The sequence below is a fragment of the Gorilla gorilla genome, chromosome 8, assembly GCF_029281585.2.
Source record: "Gorilla gorilla gorilla isolate KB3781 chromosome 8, NHGRI_mGorGor1-v2.1_pri, whole genome shotgun sequence".
NCBI classification, from domain to species: Eukaryota; Metazoa; Chordata; class Mammalia; order Primates; family Hominidae; genus Gorilla; species Gorilla gorilla.
The window spans coordinates 26,750,796-26,775,032 of NC_073232.2; the positions used below are offsets into that span (position 1 = coordinate 26,750,796).

A 24,237-nucleotide genomic window follows, 5' to 3' on the forward strand; every position below is an offset into this window, starting at 1 on the left:
GATAGAGTGAGACTCCATCTCAAAAAAAAAAAAAAAAAAATATATATATATATATATGTATGTATATATATGTATATATATGTATGTATATATATGTATATATGTATGTGTATATATGTATATATATGTATGTATATATGTATATATATGTATGTATATATATGTATATATGTGTATATATATATAAAAGCATATACGAGCAGTAAGTCAAGATTTTCAAACACAGGTTAACATAACTTCTGGTTAAATAAAACATAGACTTGGGTTGTATTTATTTATTAATGAGTCCCTTCATTTAGTATTTATTGAATTCCTACTATGTGTTGGACATTCTCTAGCATCATGAAGTTCTTGAACTTGGATGAGAAACAATTTACATTGTTTCTTTCATTAACCTCTAATTGAAAGCTACCAATCTTTTCTGATGTGGATGTTGGTAACAAACCACAGTAGTATTAGCAGGACCTGTAACTTTATTACATAGAACTTTTCAGACCATGTATCACAGATCTTTTCATATGTCACAACGGTTGTAGGAGAGACTTCAGTATATGGTTTATGATCTTCACTATCTTGAAATTATGAGTGATTACAATTTTTACTAGATCTTAAGTACTCCCCCTCTTTTTTTTTTTTTGAGACAGTGTCTCACTCTGTCACCCAGGCTGGAGTGCAGTGGCGTGATCTTAGCTTGCTGCAACCTCTGCCTCCTGGGGTTCAAGAGATTCTCCTGCCTCAGCCTCCCAAGTAGCTGCAACTACAGGTACACACCACCACACCTCGCTAATTTTTGTGTTTTTTTTTTTTTTTTTTTTTTTTTTTTGTAGAGACGAGGATTTGCTGTGTTGCCCAGCTTGGTCTCAAACTCCTGAGCTCAAGTGATCCACCCACCTTGGCCTCCCAAAGTGCTGGAATTACAGGCATGAGCCACCAGGCCTGGCCTGCTTCAAAGAAAATAAAAAAAAGACAATGTGTTCATAGATAGACACATATATTGTTATGAGGTTAATGAAAGAAATGATTAAATTGTTTCTCATCCAAGTTTAAACTTTAAAAAGAATTTGGATTACTACATAATTCTTTAAAAAAGAACCATAAACTGTATACAATTTTTTAAAAAAGACTTTAGGTAATTTTTAAAATTTGGATAATTTCAATATAATTGATTTATTTTCTAAAAATCTGTATATTTTATTTTACTCATTTAAAAATGTTGTCCTGAGAAGGTTTCATAGGATTCGCTAGATTCTCCGAAGTTTCATCGCACAAAAATGATTCAGAAACATTATTCTAGTTGCTGGAAATAAAGTAGCAAACAAGTCAGATACGGTCCGGGCTTCCACAGAACTTACCTCGGGGGATGAGGAAAGAGGAAGATGACAAACAATAAACAAAGAATCAGCAGATTTCTAGGTAGTCATAGGGCTATGTATACAACTCATATGTGCGTGTGTGTGTGTGTGCCTGTATGTGTTTCCTATACTATATATGAGAGTAGGAGCAATAGGAGAAACCATATCATGTACAGCATGTAGACTAGGGTAATAAGTTTCAGTTTTCTTCTAATTACATTGTGTGTTCATCAAAGATTTTTTTAAATTGTGATAAAATACATATAATGTAAAATTTACCATCTTAATCATTTTAAGGGTACAGTTCGGTGGCATTAAGTACATTTACATTGTTGTGTGACTGTTGCCACCATCCATCCACAAAACTCTTTCATCTTGCAAGACTAAAGCTTTATACCCATTAACCAATAACCCCTTCCTTTCCCCAACATTGGAGCAGTGACAAGATGTGTTTTGCGTTTTAAAAGCATGACTTCATTTAAAAAACATGAAGACAATGTTGCTAGGCAAGAATAGAACCACCAACAGGAAACCAGTTAGGAAATATGGCAGATGAGAGGTGACAGTGGATGAACTATGGTGTTGGCAGAAAAGGAGTTTGAAGTGGACTTTGGCAGTAAATCAGACAGGATTAGATGATGGGCTGGAACAAGTATGGAGGAGGACTTGGGTTCTGTTTCGGACATGGTAAGTCTGAGTTGTGTCTTTGCCATCCAAGTGGAAGTGCCTAACAGTTGGGTAGACAAGTCAGAGTTCAGGAAAAATACCAGAATATATTGTGGAGTCCTGGGCAAATGAGTGGTATTTGAAGCAATGGGAATGGATGATATAATCCAGGAAGATAATATAGATAAAGAACAAGCCCGGGAATAATCTCTGGGTCATTGTCATCGTTTAGAGGTCAGGTTGAGAAGAAGAGAACTTTATGAGTGGCTTGTCCAATCTTACTTAGAGAACTTAGTGTTGTAGGAACTTGGATCTTGGCTCAGACAAACAGACAAAGCTACCAGTTGAAAATTCCATCAGGCTGGTCTTAGCCAGGTTATACTGGGTCTGGCCATGAGAGGGGTAATCTCATCTTCTAATTTATATTTACACCTAGGACATCTAAGATGGTGCTGGGATGGGGGAGGCAAGACAGCGCCAAAGAGAAATTGTTCTCTATTATTTTATTCTTTATAATTTCAACTTGTATTTTAGATTCAGGAGGTACATGTGCATGTTTGTTACACTGGTATGTTGCATGATTCTGTGGTCTGGGGTGTGACTGATCCTGCCACCCAGTTAGTGAGAATAGTACCCAATAGGTAATTTTTCAACCCTTGACCCCTTTCCACCCTCCCCTCTGTAATGGTCCCCAGTGTCTATTCCCATCTTTATGTCCATGAGTACCCAGCGTTTAGCTCCCACTTATAAGTGAGAACATACAGTATTTGGTTTTCTGTTCCTGAGTTAATTCGTTTAGGATAGTGGCCTCCAGCTACAGCCATGTTGCTGCGAAGGACATGATTTCATTCTTTTTTATGACTGTGGAGAAATTAATAATTTGAAAGCATTCAACACTGCTTGTACGTAGAAAACATTATATAAATGGAATTAACATAATATATATTAACGAATCAAAGAGCAGGTAAATATTTCATTGTAGAAAACCTTTGAGCAGGTATCTTTTCTTGTCCCATAAATTAAGGATGCTAAACATACATTTAAATTTTCTATTTTTTTAATTAATTAATTTATTTATTTTGAGACAGAGTCTCGCTCTGTCGCCCAGGCTGGAGTGCAGTGGCACAGTCTTGGCTCACTGCAAGCTCTGCCTCCCGGGTTCACGCCATTCTCCTGCCTCAGCCTCCTGAGTAGCTGGGACTACAGGTGCTCGCCACCACGCCCGGCTAATATTTTGTATTTTTAGTAGAGACAGGGTTTCACCATGTTAGCCAGGATGGTCTCGATCTCCTGACCTCGTGATCCACCTGCCTTGGCCTCCCAAAATGCTGGGATTACAGGCGTGAGCCACCGTGCCCGGCCACATTTAAATTTTCTGTGTCATAAGATATACTATTTTCTACATATTATATCTCAATAGCTATTTGATTGGTTGATCATGCAAGGTTTAAGAAGTGGTCCAAAAACAAGTTTGAAAAATTATGTCATTTTTATGTATGTATAGTTTTTTTTGGTTCTAGTAAAAAAATGTAAATGTTTTCAAGTGATCTTTAAATATTTAATAGTTTATCATCTCTAAGTGTACTTTTTGAAATATGAATTTTACAACATGGGATATAATATAACTTGAAAGTCATGCTGTTCATTTCTTCAGTTGGTCACTACAGCCTGATTTCTCTCTTGGGCAGGATTTTAATTAATGAATTATGAACATGTTGAATGTCATTTGACCTGCGATTTGATGCTTTTAATAGTTTGTGGTTTGCTAATTATTTGGAAATCTCTCACCCCTTTGTTCTAGAAGAAGCATTCTGGTTTCTGCGCGTGTTCCTCTTTGCCATATGCAAACATTTGGGAAATGGAAATAGGGAAGCAGCAGCTTCTTAGAAAAACTATAGATGAATGGAACAGGAACTGCAAAATTAGCAAAATGTAAGAGGAACTGTCGATCTTGTCCATGATTGCTTTGGCTTATTTTTTCTCCTTTGCTAGGAGACCTGTTCTGATGATGTGTGTGGTCCTCACCACACTGCCCTGCCTCACCTTTTCCATAGCAGTGACTGAGGTATGGAATTTTGATTTCTTCTGCTACAAGATTATGAGATTTTATAATTTCTTGTTATTGGAATTTGATACAGCAGCGTGCTCAACAAATTTCTTGACATTTATGTAATGCAGTCTTCTTCCAGTTTGCAATATATGTTATTTAAAGTACTAAGATCATTGTTACCTCTGTGATTGTGAAGGAAAGTCTAGTAGCCAATTTTTAAAAATTAATTTTGTGTTGGTGTGTGAGACAGAAATGATATTTGAACATTTAAAAAGTGAAAAATGTGAAAGTTGATCTATATTTGTTTCTTCTACCAACCTGATGTTTTTCATGATTGTCCTCAATTGTAAATGAATACAACAAGATCTAAGGGAAGGACCACTTACATTTTAATACCTTTGATAAGATGTCCATTGATAATAATTTGCATGTGTTATTTATTTGAAAATAATGCTGAGTTTATGTTTTGACTAAATATAGCTTCAAAAGGTCTTGGATAGAAACCAGCAGGGCAGGAATATCTTAGGCAGAACTTTCAGGCTGTAAGTACTTCCTTATCCAAGAAGGTCAGAGAAGAATGCCCCACTAATCTTATTAATTTGCAAGGTGCTGTGGAAGATAACTTTTATTTTCCCAAAGCATACTTAATTTACTTAAATTACTTAATTTACCTTGTGATATTTCACTTATATGTGAAGCAAATATTCATTAAGTATATATTACAGGCCAGGCACTGTTAGGTACAGGACATAGGGGACCCAGGAAATATGGCCGAGTCTCTCATATAATTTTCTGACATTAGAGAGAAAAATAAACAAGCAATTAGAACAAGTATCACAAGTGTTGTGAGACAGGGCAGTACCAAGTAATGTATGACATTAGAAATTACATGGTTGTTAGAATGCATTGTGGGTGCTGCTAGAATACATCATAGATGCTAAATTAGGACAATGTATGAATGCATAGAATAATTTTGGGAGGCCACTCACATGTGCTTTGCTTCCAGTGAACTGCAACAGGTGAATATTTCAATCTAGATCTGTCTTTTCCCCTCCCAAAGACCTTGTAAATCATTTGGAAGGTTCTCAAAAGCTGTAAAAATTTAGTTTACAACCTTTTAAGAAACATCACTGCGGTAAACTGATGGCATATCTGGAGCTCAATAGCCCTTTTTGGTTCTTTTTTATGATGTTTCTTCCATTGTTACATCTTTTTCTCTCCTTTCCTTTTTTTCTTACTTAATTTTCACCGAAGTATAACACATAAACAGAAAAGTGCACGAAACATACAAGTACAGTAACAATGGAATACCACAAAGCAACCCCCTGGGTAGGCATCGCTCAAGTCAAGGTCAAGAAGGAAACTTTGGCCGGCTCCATGCCCACACTCCTTTATTTTTATTTATTATTTTATTTTATTTTTGTATCAGAAACCCATTGCTTGCTCACTCTTTTTTTATGCTCCTTTCAATGACTCCCTTTCCCTCCTTTCCAGAAGTCACTTCTAACTTGACTTCTGATACTGCAGGCTAGTTTGTCTGTTTTTGAAATTTTTCCAAGGAGAAATCAAATGATGTCTGGCTTCTTTTATTTAAAATATGGTTGTGAGGGTCATTCGTGTTTCTGTAAATACCTGAAGCTCATTCGTTTTCAGCTGTAGAGTATTTCATTTTATGAAAAGATCATAATTTACTTATCTGTTCTACTCTTGGTCGCCATCTTGGTTGTTTCCGGTTTTGGCAATTACAGAGAATGCGGCAGTGAACATCTGTGAATATGTCTTTTGGTGTGCATGTGCAAGCATTTCTGTTGGTTATGTATGCAGGAGCAGAATTGATGAATCATGAGATATTGAAATGTTAAATTGTGAGAGATAAGGTCAAACAGCTTTTCAAACAGATTGTACTGATTTCTATAGCATCTCTATAGAACTCACCAGCAGAGAAGGAGCATTCACCAGCGCTTGCATTGTTTCTTATTTTTTTGGAGACAGAGCTTTCTCTGTTGCCCAGGCTGGAGTGCAGTGGCGCGTGTGATCTTGGCTCACTGCAAGCTCCGCCTCCCAGGTTCAGGCGATTCTCCTGCCTCAGGTTCCCCATCAGCTGGGATTACAGGTGCCCACTACCACTACGGGCTAATTTTTGTATTTTTAGTACAGACGGGGTTTCACTGTGTTGGCCAGGCTGGTCTCGAACTCCTGACCTCAGGTGATCCACCTGCCTCGGCCTCCCAAAATGCTGAGATTACAGGTGTGAGGCACCCCTCCAGGCATCATTGTGTCTTTTTATTTCAGCTCTTCTGGTGGGTACGATCCTGAACCTCACTGTATTTTTAAATTACATTTCTCCAGTAATTAACAATGTTGAGCATCTTTTCATCTTGCCCATTTTTTATTGTGTTGCTTATCTTTTAAAAACATATTTGGAAGACTTATTTTCATATTCAGATTATACAAGCCTTTTTTGATTATATGTATTGCAAATATCTTTATGTAACTTGTCTTCACTCTTTTATATCTTTTTGATGAAAATAAGTTCTTAACTTAAAAATAGTCCAGTTTATTGCTTTCCTTTATGGATAGTGCTTGGGTCACTCATTTGTAGAAGATTTTGTCATTGTGAATCTGAATTTCAAAGTCTTAAAATCTTTCATATATATATATTTTTGTTTGTTTGTTTGTTTGTTTGTTTTGAGATGGAGTGTTGCCCTATTGCCCAGGCTGGACTGCAGTGGTGCAATCTCTATTCACTGCAACCTCCACCTTCTGGGTTCAAGTGATTCTCACCTCTCAGCCTCCTAAGTAGCTGGGACGACAGGCATGTGCCACCACACCCGGCTAATGTTTGTATTTTTAATAGAGATGGGGTTTCAACATGTTGGCCACGCTGGTCTTGAACTCCTGACCTCAAGTGATTCACCTGCCTTGGACTCCCCAAGTGCTGGGATTACAGGTGCGAGTCACTGTGCCCAGCCTCCTAATTATATTTTGAAGGCTATATTGTTTCTTCATTCTTTTTTAGATTCACAATACATCTGGAACTGATTTTTGTATATGTTGTACAGCAGTGAGTTAATTTTTTTCCCCACATAACATTCAATAGACCGAGCACCATTTTACTAAAAAATCCATCCTTCCCACATTTCTCTGCTGTGCCACCTTTGTTATAAATCAAGTGTAGATATACATAATTCCTATGCCAACTCTACACTGTCTTAGTTCTTGCAGCTTTATACTAGTTCTTTATATCAAGAAGAGTAAATCTTCCTAGCTTATTCTTTTTCTTCCAGAATTTCCTGCCTTTTTAATTTTCATATAAATTTTATTGTCAGCCTGTCCTTTTCCACAAAAAGTTGGAACAGTGGTTGAAGTTGCATTGAATAGTATCATTTTTCCTTCCTTCCTCCCTCCCTCCTTCCCTCCCTCCTTTCTCTCTCTTTCTCTCTCTCTCTCTCTCTCTCTTTCTTTCTCTCACTCTGTTGCCCAGGCCAGTGCAATGGCGTGATCTCAGCTCACTGCAACCTCTGCCTCCTGGGTTCAAGCAATTCTCCTGCCTCAGTGTCCTGAGTAGCTGGGACCACTGGCATGTGCCACCATGCCTGGCTAATTTTTTTTTGTATTTTTAGTAGAGATGGGGTTTCACCAAGTTGGCCAAGCTGATCTCGAACTCCTGACCTCAGGTGATCCACCTGCCTCGTCTTCCCAAAGTGTTGGGATTACAGGCGTGAACCACTGCAACCAGCCTACACTGTTTATTTCTTTCTCTGGCGCATTACCCTGGCTAAGACCTCCAGGACAATGTTGAACAGAAATGGCCATGGTGGCATCTTTGTCTTATTCCTGATTTCAGAGGGAAAACTTTCAATATTTCATCATTAATACAATGCTTTCCTTAGTTTTTTGTTATTGTGGTTTTTCTTTCTGTTTTTTGTGGAGCAGGGTCTTGCTCTGTCACCCAAGCTAGAGTGCAGTGTCACAGTCACTACTCACTGCAGCCTCGACCTCCTGGGCTCAAGTGATCCTCCCACCTCAGCCTCTCGAGTAGCTCTAACCAAAGGTGTGTGCCACCACACCCAGCCAATTTTTAAATTTTTCATAGACTTGGGTTCTGGCCTTGTTGCTCAGGTTGGTCTCGAGCTCCTGGGCTCAAGCAATCCTCCCACCTCAGCCCCCCAAAGTGCTGGGATTATAGGTGTGAGCCACCACACCTGGCCTTGCCATAGCTTTTTGTAAACACTTTAAGCAGACGAAGGAAGTGTCCCAAAGTCTAGCCAGAATTATCTGAGTTCTGTCTTCTTGGAAGACTCTAAATGTTCATATTTGTTCTTCTAGCTCTTTGAGGCTGGATTCTTAGAAGCTCTGCTCAGCAGTAGAGTTGGAAGGAGTTACCCCTTCAATATTACAGGGAGCCCACTACTATTTTTTGCATGCATTTACCATGGTCTGTCTTTAACTGAAAATATGCTTCCATTGATATGAATCCTTATGACAGCTTTAGAAATGGTTCAAAACCTTGTGGCGTTTAAAACCTGATGAGTTAAAAACCAACCTTCTAGTTTTTTAGTAAATGTAATTATAATTAATTTAGTGCTGCATTCAGACTATTGAAAGCATTTTGAGCAAAGAAAGCACAATAATTTAATGCTTCTAAATGGTTTTCTCTAAACAGGTTCAAAAGAGCATTAATGGGTCCGCTGATGTCTTACCTGATATGTTACCTGACCTGCCTGTGTCTCTGGTTCTGTTATCCCTGCTCATGGTTGATATTATTGAAAAACTCAGGATATATCCTCTTAGAGGGAGTCAAAAGAGTAAGTGTTCTTTTAAATGTGAATATTTTTTAGAGTTTGATATGTTTTTCACATTTCTGCCACTCTGTTATCTGACAACATGTTTAATGATACCTTTTCTTAGGGCTAACATTACTGATAGAAGATTGCAAATGAAGATATCTAAACATAATTATTTTTAAACCTACCTTGATAGCTAGATAGCTGCTTTTGTTTGCTATTCGCATTTTAGTAGTACTGATAAATTAAAAATTATCAAATAGTTAATACCAAAAACCTTAATGTTTATTCCAGCAAGAAATTATCCAAGTAAATTATTATAGATGTATATTTTTCTAGGAAGTCTCTTAAACCTTATGTTTAAATGAATTAATAAGAAGCTTAGTTTGGAGACTTTTACCACAGGAATTAATATGACTGTGGTAGTTGTGTCCTAGATCATCACGTGTTTTTAATTGTGAATTATAAAAATGCCAAAGATCACACTAATAAAACCAAGATATGGCTGGGTGTGGTGGCTCACACCTATAATCCCAGCATTTTTGGAGGCCAGGATGGGAAGATGGCATGAGCTCAGGAGTTTGAGACCAGCCTGAGCAACATAGCAAGACACCATCCCTATAAAAAAATAAAATTTAAAGAAAACCCAACAAGATATGTCACATCTCCTCCACAGTGATGAGTTGAAACTAAATACAGATTGGCCCTTACAAAAAGATATTTTGTTAATGGAATATTTTATTTATTTAGTCGTAAATTACTCCAGCTTTCATTAAATTTCTTGCGGTAGTATCTGTGTTTAATTGGCAATATTTGTATGCTAGTTACTGTGTGGCTAAGATTTTGTCATGTTGTGCATTTGAAATGGGTAAGTTTTGTCAGGTTGTTTTCTGATGGGGTGAATGGAGTCAACTGAGTGAGCCTCAGGAGACAGCTTCAGAGTGACGGGGTCACCACTGGGGCTCGTCAGTCGTTTATGGGTCAGATATCAGTACCTTCCAGTCACTCTTGCTGCTCAGATGGAAAGCAAAACTGAGGCGGAGGCCACTAGGAAGTTGGAGAATCTGAGCCTGTCACTTTGTACTTCATCCTTGGGTGGGAGATGACGGTCTGTTATGGCTAACATAACACAGGTGACATGTAGGTAGATAAGATGGCAGCCGGGGCCATCTGTTGAGTGGAAAGCACACCCAAGTCACATCTGCCCTCCAGAGTCAAGCGTATTTGTCTTAAACTCAGGAGAGTTGGGAATCTCCAAATCCTTTGCTACATCTCTAGATTCCTTAAAAATGCAAATCTATTTTTAAATATAATTTTTTTTTCTATTTGAGCTGGGGTCTTGCTATGTTGCCTAGGCTGACCTAGAGTTCTTGAGCTCGGGAGATCCTCCTGCATCAGCCTCCTGAGTAGCCGGGATTCTAGCTGTGCACGGCTGCACCCAGCTTTAAATTGGATGGTTTCTGATGACTCTGTATTTTCCATATTAATATAAATTTCCTGTCCAAGTTAAAAGGTCTTTTTAAAAAAGAAAGACACATGTATCTTTTTGGGAATAAGTTAATGACATTTTATTTTTGTTAGTGATGAGTTGTTTTTGTTTTGTTTTGTTTTGTTTTTGAGACGGAGTCTTGCTCTGGAATGCAGCGGTATGACCTCTGCTCGCTGCAACCTCTGCCTCCTGGGTTTAAGCAATTCTCCTGCCTCAGCCTCCCAAGTAGCTGGGATTGCAGGCGTGTGCCACCATGTGTGGCTAATTTTTGTGTTTTTAGTAGAGACAGGGTTTCATCATGTTGGCCAGGCTGGTCTCGAACTCCTGACCTCAGGTGATCCACCCACCTGGGCCTCCCAAAGTGCTGTGATTACAGGTGTGAGCCACCGTGGCTGGCCATTAGTTGGGTTTTTAAAGGGGAATTTCCTTACATCCATAACTTCAATAATGACACTGAGAATTGAAATAAGACATCTAAAGAAGAAGTAGATCTGGGGGAGAAGACTCTAGCACATTTTGTACAACTGCTTCTCACTTGAAGAGCCTCCTTCTTGAGCTGTTCTCCGTCCAAATTTAGGAAGATTAGTGTCTGGTTTGATAGTTCCACCGTTTAATAAATTCACACTTAAAAAAACTAGCAGTCACTTGAAATGCCTTTGTAAATATGAATCATACATGCTTTTAATTTGTATGCAAAGACCTTGAACCCAAATAGTCTCCTACACTCACTTTAACATGAAATTAATGATATAAATTATGTAAATTTTGAATCCATGAGGTTTTCTCATTTATTCCTTGGAACATGAATTAAGATATGAATACATTAACATGTAAATCTTAAATACATAAATCTGAACCTAAGCAAATATACCATAAATATGGTTTCACTACAGGTGATACTTGCAAGTAAAAAAAATTGACTAGAGGTGGGGGATGAACAAGATCTAGAATAATTTGGCTCCCTTTAGGAAATGTGGGAAAAGTGAATATGTTCTTTGCTCTTTCCAGATAGTCTGAAATGCATACATGTCTGTCAGCTAGCAGCAGTTTGGACTTTATGCTAGATGAAACCAACATAATCTACAACATTTTGATTTATGGACACTCTTATAGCATCCTAACCATCTTCATTCCAAGCTACAAAACTTTTATCTTTGTGTAGCTTTTCTTTTTCCAAAATTTTAAATAAGTTATTCTGCTGACGAAATATGCTTATGCTTAAAGCAGTCTTCACTGGACCAAGGAATCCTTTCTACTAACTTCGTATTACCAGTGGAAATTTCTCAGTATCAAGTAATTATCATGCAACAGCTTCTAAGTGCATCGTTTCATGGAGGTAGAGCAGTGCATGGGAGCATTTTTCTGACGCGTGGATCTCTGCTGCACGGCAGTCTCACAGATGTACATGGTACCTAGGAATGCCAATCCCCGGTCCCGTGCAGAAATAACAAGAATACAAAGGATAGCCTGTGGGTACAAATGAGCGCACCTTAATGCTTCTATCTGAATTTTGCTAACTGAATCCCATCTATTAACGCTCATTTAGCATTGCAACCATACTTGTTTCTAGGACATTACCATTTTTACGGAGAGATAGATAGGTTGCCAGCTCTCACTCCAGGCCCAGCTCCCTGGCAATCATGACCTTGAACCACCTAGAAGCAAAGTGAGCCCCCATCTAAGGTCTTGTGATTGCTGCTGCTGCTCTGGGCAATTTCAGCTTTGTAGGCAGAGTGACCCATCTTGGTGGGGTACACACTGGTTTGAGGCTCAACAGTGAAGAAGAGGACTTTCATCTCCTCTTCTTCACTGTCTTTTTTCTGCTCCCATTTAATTAATTAGTTAATTAATTAATTTTTTTGAGACAGAGTCTTGCTCTGGTGTCCATGCTGGAGTGCAGTGGTATAATCTCGGCTTACTGCAACCTTTGCCTCCTGGGCTCAAGTGATCCTCCTGCCTCAGCCTCCCATGTAGCTGGGAATACAGGAGGGCACCACCATGTCTGGCTAATTTTTGTATTTTTAGTAGAGATGGGGTTTCACCCTGTTGGCCAGGCTGGCCTCGAGCTCCTGACCTCAAGTGATCTGCTTGCCACAGCTTCCCAAAGCACTGGGTTTATAGGCATGAGCCACCGTGTCCACCTGCTGCTGCTGTTTTAAACCAGACCCACAGTGGGTCTCCTGTGCCCTTATTTGTTGGTCCAGACCCCTGACTACCTTGCTGCATCTGCTCTGCACTCAGCTTTTCACTCTCACGTGCAAACCCCTTGGCATGCTATTTTCTACCACTCCTGCTCCACTCTGCTCTAAATGCTGTTGGTGCTGCTGTTGCTTGTGTCTGGGATATTGGTGGATGTTTTGCTGGTGCTTTAGATTGACTTCCTTTCTTCTGCTAGTGGGAATATTGGCTTCCTGCCACTGAGTTCTAGTTTTCTAAAGAGGTTTCAGGCAGAGCACTATAATAACTGTTTTTTCTTGGAAACAACAGCCTTTTAGCCCTTAGAGTGTATATGTACCAACAAATTGGCTGGGCTTCAGTGATTTCAGGTAGTGGCCATTCTACTCCCCTGGAAACCACCATTTCCCCTCCCACCTATAGACCGCGTGGCTGAATGTGGCAGAGCCAGACTCCTTTGAGGCAGCTTTTCTCCATGGGGGTCTCATAGGTCCTCAAATCAGGCTTAGCTATATTGCCTGAACCTCAATCCTTGCCATCATTAGAGTCCTCTCCTTGTCACTACCTAGATTCCCTAACCCCCATCAAAACCAGTGGGTGCAAACAGACCCATGAAAGTGTCCATGATTAGAGAGAGAGTTTTCAGTCCTACCTTCAAGACTCATTTGAATAGGACTTGCAGCCCAGGCCAGACATGCTGTTACAAAGTGCTACAGTAGATTTTAATAGCTAAAGTACTATGGTGCCACAGATGAAGGAAAACTTCATTTTATCTAAGGTGTTGAAGGTAAGAGAAGACTAAAGGGAAGATCTTGGGTTTGCAGGAGTTTGTAGGTAGACATGGTAAAGAAAGCTTTCTACATAGAAGAAAGGTTGGGCCTCCAAGAACTAAGGTGTGTATGTAGCATATGGCCATGTTTGGGAAGTGAAAATGAAGCAGTGTTGTTGTCTGGGGTAAATACCCAAGGTTCGTCATCTTGTGCCAAGAAGATTAAGGACATGGACACACACAAGGAGTGAGTTTACGAGCGGAGGTTTAATAGACAAAAGAAAGAAAGGAGAGCAGCTCTCTCTCTTTCGAGACAGAGGGGCTCCTAAATGGGAATTCCAGCCATGACAGAGTGCACCGGGTTTTATAGACAGGCTTTAGGAGGTGGTGTCTGATTTACATAGGGCTCAGAGATTGGTTGGACTGGGTGTGATGTTTACATAGCACCCAGAAAAGGCTGGTCACGGCACCCTAATCTTATTATGCAAATGGACTTTCCACTTGGCTGGTGCCATGTTGCCTGCTCCTCACTGTACATGCAGCTGGCAAAGAGAAGGGAAGATGGAGTCACCATTTTGACCATGCCTAGTCCCAGGTGGCCTTCTCCTATTGGCATAGCTGCCGGCATTCACCTGTACACGCTTCCAGCTTGCTTGTCTGTGTCTGCAGCTCGATTTTACAGGCTGCTGTTTGTTAGAAAATGATTTGGGAGTGCTTTTCATTAAAAGGAAAACCTTACCAAGGACTCCCATACCCTCATATCTGCCTAAATAATTTCTTCTTAACTCCTATATCAAAATTAAGCTTGGTTGGATTTCACACCTTGAATCAACAAACCTGGTGCTGGGAGGCAAGTTGCCTTCTTAAAACTGACTACTGTTCATTAAATTGTCATTTCAGAAACCTACAATGTTACTTCAAGAGTGACTAAAAATTTGCATGCAGCCGGGCGCGGTGGCTCACGCCTGTAATCCCAGCACTTTGTGGGGCTGAGGCTGGGGGGGGATCACCTGAGGTCAGGAGTTCGAGACCAGCCTGGCCAACATGGTGAAACCCCATTTCTACTAAAAATATAAAAATTAGCCGGCCATGGTGGCAGGCGCCTGTAATCCCAGCTACTGGGGAGGCTGAGGCAGAAGAATCGCTTGAACCCGGGAGGCGGAGATTGCAGTGAGCTGAGATGGTACCACTGCACTCCAGCCTGGCTGACAGAACATACCTCTGTCTCAAAAAAAAAAAAAAAAAAAAAAAAGGAAAGAAAATTTGCATGCGTGCTTTGTGTTGTATGTGTGTGTTTGGGAGAAGGCAGAGCTTCATCATGATCAACAATATTTTTGTGTGTTTAAGAGTTGATGTTTTATGTGAGATTTCATTTGGGGGGAAGAAAAGTTTCCTCTACTAAATGTTTAAAAATCATTAACCTAGGGCTTCATTCAGCATTGTAACCGCACCTGTTTCTAGGACACTACCATTTCTACAAAGAGATAGATAGGTTGCCAACTCTCTCTCCAGGCCCAGCTCCCTGGCGATCATGACTGCACCACCTAGAGGCAAAGTGAGCCCCCATCTAAGGTCTTGTGACTACTGCTGCTGCTCTGGGCAGTTTCAGCTTTGTAGGCAGAGTGACCCGTCTTGGTGGGGTACAAACTGGCTTGAGGCTCAACACCTTCGAAAAACAGATAAACCTTTTAACATGCCATGTTGAATTTTTTCTTTCCAATGTTGCATTTTTCCAAAAGAACACATACTCATTTTAAAAAGTTATAAAATAGAGATAAACAAAAAAGAAAAGGTAAACCAACCATAACCCTACAAACTAGAAATTTATTACTGGATAGCATCTTGATGTACATTCATCTGTTAAGAAAACCTATTCTGCAACTCTTTTTTTTTCTTAATGTATGGTGGGCATCATTCTCATTATTACATCTTCTTTTTGTTTTATTTTGTTTCGTTTTGAGACAGTCTCACTCTGTTGCTCAGGTTGGAGTGCGGTGGCATGATCTCTGCTCACTGCAATCTCTGGTCCTGGGCTTAAGCGATTCTCGTGCCTCAGCCTCCCGAGTAGCTGGGACTACAGCCGTGCACCACCACGTCCCTCTAATTTTTGTATTTTTAGTAGAGACGGGATTTCACCGTGTTGGCCAGGCTGGTCTTCAACTCCTGACCTCAAATGATCCACCCGCCTCACCTCCCAAAGTGCTGGGATTACAGGCGTGAGCCACCGCACCCGGCCTCATTATTACATCTTCTACTGTGTAGAAGGTGTTATTGGTCAAATTATATTCCATTATGTTAATGAGCCATGATAATATATCTAGCAGATCCCCAGTTGTTGAACAACTAGATTTGTTCCAGTTTTTAACTATGATAAATCCTGCTGTTATGAGTCTCATTCAGAAGTAAAAGGGTTGAGAAGGACAAGGATATGGTTAGAATGCCTGAGGCGATGTGCTTGAGTTGGACAGGGCAGACAAGTCATGGTTAAAGCACGTGTCCATGTGTAGTGCAGGTGGGCTGTGTTTAAAGCGCCCTGTGCTGCGTGTGGGAGTCAGAAACCTCTCAGTGAGGTGACTGGCAAAACAGAAGCTGGGGATGGAGAGAGTTAACTGCCTCTGGATGGGAGCCGAATGATATCAGGATGATGATTGCAGAGTGTCCTCAGAAGGCCTGGAGCATCTGCTCATGCCCAGACTCCTCAGCAAGAACACTGCCAGAAGAAAGTGACTACTAGGGACTGGTTACACATGCTGGGAATGTCGAGGGGCCCGTAATGGGATCGTATGTACTGTGCGGTGTGGCAAGAGGGGTTTGGCTGCATTAGGGGGAGCCGCATGGTCAGAGATGGCTGGCTAGAGGTGAGGTCAACAGGCTATTTGAGTGGAAAACCTCAGCTCCCTGCAAAGGAGGCGGTTTCCACTATCACATCAGCGAGAGGTGCCCGGTATGATGTTGGCAGGGTAAGGTTTTCAAATAAATCTGCTCCCAATGGCCCTCGTCCAATGCCTTCTGTGTGGTCTTTTAATATCAGAAACTTGAGTCAGTGCCTGCAGGCACCTCAGCAGCATAGATGGTTATTTCCTTAGGTCAAATGTTCAGATGCAGAACTTCCGGCTCACAGTCCGTGCAAGCTTTTAAGGTTTTTGATATGTGTAGTTAAATTGCTCCCTCTAAAGAACTTACCCTCTAAATAGCAACGTAAAGAAATACCTGTTTCTCCTTAACCTTACAACCTTGCAACACTGGAAATTTATTCCATTTCCTCTCTTGCAAAATAGTATCGTAGGCAAAATAGTAGTAGTTGTAGCTGTGTTTGCCATCTTCTCATAGGCTTATTGGCCAGTTGTATTTTTCTTTTAAATCATATATTTAGGTCCTTGATCTGTTTTTCTGTTGGTATGGCCATTTTTCTTTTATTTTCTTCTTCTACTTCCTTTTTTTTTTCTGCTGATTCATGAGTTCTATAAATAGTAAGGCTGTTAAGTTTTGCCTGTCATAGGTGTAGTGTATGTTTCAGGGTTCTCATTTGCCTTTTAATTTTACTATGGTGTTTTTCATATAGGGAATTTTAAATTTTGATGTCATCCAAGCTATTAGTATTTCTGTATGGTGTAGTTATGCTTAAAAAGTCTTTTTTTCACTACAAGTAAAAATTATTTACCAATTATTTTCCTGAAGCAGTTTACATTTAAATGTTTAATGAAGAAAAATTGAATTCTCTATAGGATACAAGTTGGTTAATTTATAAATAACCAATAAGTTAGATAAGATAGTCAACATGTTTATTTACCTGAGCTGGCAAAGTTTTTAGACTTCTGATTCTATTGTATTTCTTCTGGTGTTTCCAACATATAAAAAAGCACTTAATAGAGTACTTTAAAAATATCAGTGCCAAGCACAGCTGCCCCAGATGAACTGAATCAGGATCTCTGGAGATGGGATTAGGCATATTTGGATTTAAAAAAGGAAACCTCATTGAGTGACCCTGATTTATATCTCTAATTAAGAGCAGTGCTTCTCATCCTTGGCTGTACATTAAAATCAACTATGGAAATTTAAAAGTTTTGATGCTTAGGATGCTGCCTGGTTAATGAAATCATAATTTTTGGAGTGAGGCCCAGGCACTACTAATTTTTAAAATTAGTGATTCCCAGGTGATTCACAATTGGGAAAATAATAGGAGTGGATAGGGAGAAAGCAAGCAAGGGGAATTTACATCAGATAATGCCCCAATTTCTTCATGAAATAGGAAGCAAATTTTCTGCCGAGAACAATGGAGATGGATAGAGGGGAGAGGACCCAAAAGAATGGGGAAGCTCTGGGGTAACTGCTGTGGGGAATGGAGATGAAGTGGGCGAGGGATAGGGAGACAGATGGATGAGTAATGTTGAGTGTGCAGCAGAAATTGGAACCAGGAATTTGTTCTGGGGCCAATCCAGATAATGTGATTTTTTTCCTCACTGAGGCTCAGAAATCTGGGCCTTGCAGGTTGAAAAGATAGAAGCGTTAGGACTGACCCAGGTTTGGGAGTTTGCAGAGCAGGAAGGAAGAAGGAAAAGGAACTGTTTCTTTCTGAGTTATTTCTTCTTGGTATTGACTTACCAGAATATAATTTCTGAAAATGAATGCCAACAGTAATTTTTATGGAACGTCTAAGCTATTGCCATTGAATCGGGGGCCACCGGTTATCACAAATACAGGGACTCTTAGCCGTGTGTTTCCACCAGAGATCATCAACATGTCTTCACTATACATATGCATGAGCTCTACCTACCGATCAACAGACTGGAAGACAGAACCTGGCATCTGTAATTTTTTAAAGCTCCACCATCGATTATGATGCCCACTCTGAGAACCTCTTACTATAGAAAGTGCTAGGAGCTGTCATAAATATCAAGTTAAAAGCAGAGAGGCCAATCCAAGCACAGGCCAATCCAAATTCTTAAAGGGAACTGGCTTTGCAAATTTCCTTGAAATGTAACTCATGACACTTTAACCAAATAGCATGTAAGAGATGTCATAGACATTAAAAGGAAACAAACAAACAAAAAAAGGATGTAGCTTTTTTTTTTGAATAAAATGAATGGCATTTTGAGTTCCTCTTTAGTTCTTTTTAAGAAATAGCTTATTATACAAGATGAGCCCCGAGTGTGAGCTGGATTTCCATAATGTGTTGTTTTGCAATGTGCTCAGGGGTGACTATGAGGAACACTATGTCCGGGGACCAACTGGGGGGGATATTTCCTTTCCTACCCTCCCTTTGCTATTTAGAAGAAGGAAGTTTCAGGAAAGTATGTTAGTTCTAGGATTTTTTTTCCTCTTCTCAAGAAATAAGTGGCCATCTACTAGACTGGGGTAAGAGAAGGGTAGGATTTCTGATTTATATCTTCTAATGAAGTGCCAGCTGTCTGGATTAGACCCATGAGATTGGGCCAAAAGCTATACTGGAGTGAGCCGGGTACCAACAGACATAGAATGTCAGGTGCTATCAAAATTTTCAGTGAAAGCTCCCTTTGATTTTGACAGCTTTATATGATTTTAATAATTTGGCATTAAATTTTTTTTTCCTAAGTGGGCAAAAGAATTGTGAATAATTTTAGTATATTAAATGAGACACTTGCAAGTCGCAGAATACTTTGGAAACAAATATTTCAGGGAGACTGATAGGAATAAGGGAATAAAAGAATTCAGCATGTGTTACTTTATAATAGCAAGCCTTGTGTTCCATATTATTATGGACCAGTTTGACATTAAAGGCATAGGTCACTGATTTTCAATATTTACATTTTCATATCTTAGGTCAAAGAGAGCTGATCACCTGCATAATGTGTGGATGTTCTTTTTCTCTTCTGTGTTTTGAGACAATGTCTCATTCTGTTGTCCATGCTGGAGGGCAGTGCCACGATCACAGTGCACTGCAGCCTCAACCTCCTGAGCTCAAGTGATCCTCCTGCCTCGGCTTCCCAAAGTGCTGAGATTACAAGCATGAGCCCCTGGCTCAGCTGATGTTCTTGATCATTTGTTGTTGACATTGTGTGTATACTAATAGTAAGGTCCTATCTAGAAGAACACCGCTTGTCTCATGCTCTGCTTCCACTTGCTATTTTGGGACCCTAAGTCCTTCTGTTTCTGGATGTGTGTGCATAGGTGGGTAGGTGGGGGGACTGGAGGGTTCTCAGGGCTTCTTCCTATGAGATCACAAACATGATCTTCTTGAAATTACACATCTGCCCTGATATGGTTTGGCTGTGTCGCCACCCAAATCTCAACTTGAATTGTATCTCCCAGAATTCTCACGTGTTGTGGGAGGGTCCCAGGGGGAGGTAATTGAATCACAGGGGGTCTGTCTTTCCCATGCTATTCTCGTGATAGTGAATAAGCCTTATGAGATCTGATGGGTTTATCAGGGGTTTCCGCTTTTGCATCTTCTTCATTCTCTCTTGCTGCCACCATGGAAGAAGTGCCTTTCACCCTCTGCCATGATTGTGAGACCTCCCCAGCCATGTGGAACTGTAAGTCCAATTAAACCTCCTTTTCTTCCCAGTCTTGGGTAGGTCTTTATCAGCAGCATGAAAACGGACTAATACATGCCCTTTCTTCCCCCTGCCTGGTGATCCCTGACACTGCTGGTGCCTGGATGGTCTCTGGCATGCTTTGAAGCACTGCTGCTGCTGTTGGTGCCAACTGTCTGCCCAAGCACTGTGGACTGTGCCATGCCAGACAGTGCTGGCACCCTCTGTGGGGCCTGATGTCGCATTACATCCTCTCCTAGTGTTGAGCTATGCCGGTCCCCAGCCTGTGCTGCCAGGTGCTCCCCATGTCTTCCAGGGTGTGTTAGTGGAATCAGTCCTCATGGCCTTGCTTAAGGGGCTCCCTCCAGGACTGGGCCAGAGGGGCATCTGAGTGGTAGACTCTGTGCAGAGCTCCACATTTTACCCATTGACTCTACGGGAACCAGAGTCAATGGCTGGGCCGAGCTTTCATGCTTTGGCTTCCTTGCCTTAGTGCAGGTTTTTTCCCCAGAATGCTCATTGCTCCCTCATGCTAATAGATTCCAGAAAAGAAATTCCTCCCACCTTTTATTCAGCAAATCTTTATGGTGGATCTGTTCCATATCAATACCAGGCACTCCACTGGTGCTGGGGGTACAAAGCTGAGCAGAAACAGGCAGAGGCTGCCTTTTGGGGAGCTCCTGGTCTAGACACTCCAGGGCTCTTAAACTACACTAGTAAATATGCATAAACCAGGCTGACGGAGGTTCTTAAGAATGCAATGACTCAGGTTTAATCCATTATGCATCAGTTTCTGTCATCCACTCCTGCTGGGATTGCTAGCTCACATCTGTATCCAAGCACTTAAAACTCCTGAGTATTTGGAATAAAGGAAGAAATACGGGTAGAGGCATTTCAAACCATTTCAAAGTATAGGATTATTTCTCTTTGTCAATGAGATAACTATATGCACCTTGACATTCTACCTTACTATGTATATATTTTTAAACATATTCAATAGTATATTATTTTTATATATATTATAAAATAAATGTTTCAGGGACACTGATAAGAATAACAGAACATGAAGAATTCAGCATGAACTTATTTATATATTAGATATTTTGAGTAAAATATATCTAGAAATATGTATCATTATAAGTAACATAAATAATATACTTTTGTTTAAAATATATTGGAAATTAAACAACATTTTCTAGTCTAACCATATATCTCTTGGGGAGAAGGACCACAATATGAATGAAAAGCTGAAGATTAGGAATTTTAGATTGGAACATTTTTTCAATATTTAAAAATGGAATATTTAAAAATTGATAATATTAAGATTTTAGCAATACTTGTCCAGTGTTAGATAAGTCTGCAAAGCAGCAGTAGAGGGAAAAATGATCTCTAAACCATCCAGTGGGCTGGGCATGGTGGCTTACACCTGTAATCCCAGCACTTTGGGAGGTCGAGGTGGGAGGGTTGCTTCAGCCCGGGAGTTCAAGACCAGCCTGAGTAACATAGCAAGACCCCATCTCTACAAAAAAAAAAAAGAAAAAAAAAAAAAGTTAAAAAATTTTAAACCACCTAGCTTTCTAGTTGTGTCCTCTGGCAAAATAATTCTCTTAACATTTTACATTGTATAAGGTACAGAAATGATACATTTATTTATTGTCAGATTTACACAATGAGTGGCACGGAACTGAAGTGGGATCTTAGGGTTTTTGAATTTACTGGACAACAATCTCATGCTTTCTGTAAAGAAAGTTGCCGCAACTATTTCACAGCTGGGAATGCATGCCCACAGGCTTTTCCAGAGCTGATGATGGGTTGAATGTTTGTCTTGAATTCATTATTATTTGTTGAAAACTTGTATACAGTTTTGAGCACAGGCAGTAGTATACTGGTCAGTGTTTAATCAATTGCCTTTGTGGAGTGGGGTTGAGGAGTGGGGAAGTCCTGATTTGTAACATTTGCCAGTGTCTGTGGTGTAAATTCTCCCACTATGACCGATTTCAAGCTACCAAGGTGATATCACTGAACACTGATCATGGAATTAGGAAGAGATACACACAAGAGGCTCTTGTTAGCTGGTGTAAGCTGCCTTCACCTGTGTAGGTTATATCTGTAGGGCAGCATTTTTCTCTGTGATGTGAACAGGCAAATATGAGAAACTCATGATCTTGTTTAGTCTCTGTAGTGTGACAGTGTTTCTCTAACTTGTGACCTCCCCTGATATACCAGATAATGAGTTATAGTGTAACTATAGCCAAAGTTAAACAAATTATAGTCACTCTTACTATTTACTGCAACCTAATATATTCTATTCTGTCCCAATTAATTTAAAACAATAAATTATTTCACTATTGCTACTTTTTATTTATTTAACACATACATGACCATTCTATATGCCAAACACTATTTTTAAGTGCTTTACAGATGCTGACGAATTCCTTCATTGTGAGGTTGATGTCCCATTTCATCATTTATTGCTTGGCAATATTACTTGTCTTCCCTACCTCAGTGAGAGTATGTCAAAATAACAGTGTTTAGCTGGGTGTGGAGGCTCACGCCTGTAATTCCAGTGCATTGGAAGGCTGAGGCAGAAGGATCGCTTGAGGCCAGGTGTTCAAGACCAGCCTGGGCAACATAGTGAGATCTCCATCTCTACAAAAAATTAAAAAATGAGCCAGGGCCGGGCGCGGTGGCTCACGCCTGTAATCGCAGCACTCTGGGAGGCCTAGGAGGAGGATCACGAGGTCAGGAGATTGAGACCATCCTGGCTAACATGGTGAAACCCCGTCTCTACTAAAAATACAAAAAAAATTAGCTGGGCGTGGGGGCGGGCGCCTGTAGTCCCAGCTACTCGGGAGGCTGAGGCAGAAGAAAGGCGTGAACCCGGGAGGCGGAGCTTGCAGTGAGCCAAGATCGCGCCATGGCACTCCAGCCTGGGCGACAGAGCGGGACTCCGTCTCAAAAAAAGAAAAGAATAAAACAAAAAAACAAAAAACGAACAAAACAAAACAAAAAAATGAGCCAGGCGTCATAGCGCATGCCTGTAGTCCCAGCTACTTGGGATTCTGAGGTGGGAGGATCGCGTTTGCCCAGGACATCAAAGCTGCAATGAGCCAGGATTGTACCACTGCACTCCAGTCTGGGTAGAGAAAGACGCAGTCTCAAAAATAATAAATAAATAAATAAATGATGAAGCTGAAGTTCTGCTTTCTAAGGTTTAGTTCAGAGTGCTGTATTTGAATGGAAGCTGCTAGAAGGGTGAGAATCATACCTACTGATTGTTGCGTCTTCCACAATTCCTAGTACAGTATCTTAGACATTCTAAGTGTTTGAGACAGGGAATAAACGAATGGATGAATGAGTGAGCCTGTAGTCCCAGCTAGTTGGGAGGCTGGGGCAGGAGGATTGCTTGAGCCCAGAAGCTTGAGGCTGCAGTGAGCTATGATTGTGCCCCTGCACTCCAGCCTGGGCAACAGAGTGAGACCATGTCTCTAAAGTAAATAAATAAATGAATAAAGAAATAAATAACAGTGTTTCTAATTTACCTTGAAGTGTATTTTAATTTATTGCCTTTTTCCCCTTGTCCTGTGAAATTATTATGACTACCACTGCTTTGTGTGCCGAATGTTTTTTCAAAAATCATTTTAAAAGGACTGGTAATTTTCTTCTGCTCCATATATTTTTCTCAGTGTTATGCCTAAATCATTCATTTTTAGATTCCTCTAACCATTTTCCCCTTGGGAGAAATAGATTTGGGGGATTGCCCTAAGACTAGCCGTATTTGTTTCTGAGTAATTATGTTTTGGCTGCTGTGAATTGGGTAACAATCTCTTTGCACATCAGCTGCCTCTGCTGACTTCTGTGTCTTCATTCTACTGCCTCACATTCGCCTCTAAGTTGCTACTTTTGCAACAACCTAATAAACTTAGAATAAAATCCAAAACTTTTATCCTGGACCATAAAACTCTCTATAATCTGTCTCTGCCACAGACAGTGTGGTACAACAGTTAAGGGTTTGGGACTCAAGTTCTGGTCTTTCTACTTGCTAGCTGTGTGACCTTGGAAATAGTGCATAATCTCTCTGTGCCTCAGTTTACTCATCATTAAAATGGGAAAATAGGCTGCATGCAGTGGCCCATGCCTGTAATTCGGTGCGTCGGGAGGCTGAGGCAGGAGGATCACTTGGGTCCAGGAATTTGAGACCAGCCTAGACAACATAGCAAGTCATCTATGTCTCTATAAAAAGTAAAAAAACAAAAAAAAATTAGGTATGGTGGTGCAAGCCTGTAGTCCCAGCTATTTGGGAGGCTGAGGCAGGAGGATCGCTTGAGTCTGAGAGTTGGAGGCTGTAGTGCGCTATGATTGTGCCACAGTACTCCGGTCTGGGCAACAGAGCAAGACGCTGTCTCTAAAATAACATAAAGTGACATAAAATGGGAA

The 24,237-nt window shown here is 40.4% G+C and overlaps 1 protein-coding gene across 1 annotated transcript in view; it reads left to right on the forward strand.

The window, feature by feature from the left end:
- TMEM236 (transmembrane protein 236) overlaps positions 1-24,237 on the forward strand; it is a 44,443-nt gene that overhangs the window by 15,200 nt on the left and 5,006 nt on the right. Inside the window, exons 2-3 of the mRNA XM_019034506.3 lie at positions 4,011-4,083; positions 8,735-8,876. Coding sequence (XP_018890051.1) covers positions 4,011-4,083; positions 8,735-8,876 — 215 coding nt within the window. The remainder of the gene's footprint in view (positions 1-4,010; positions 4,084-8,734; positions 8,877-24,237) is intronic.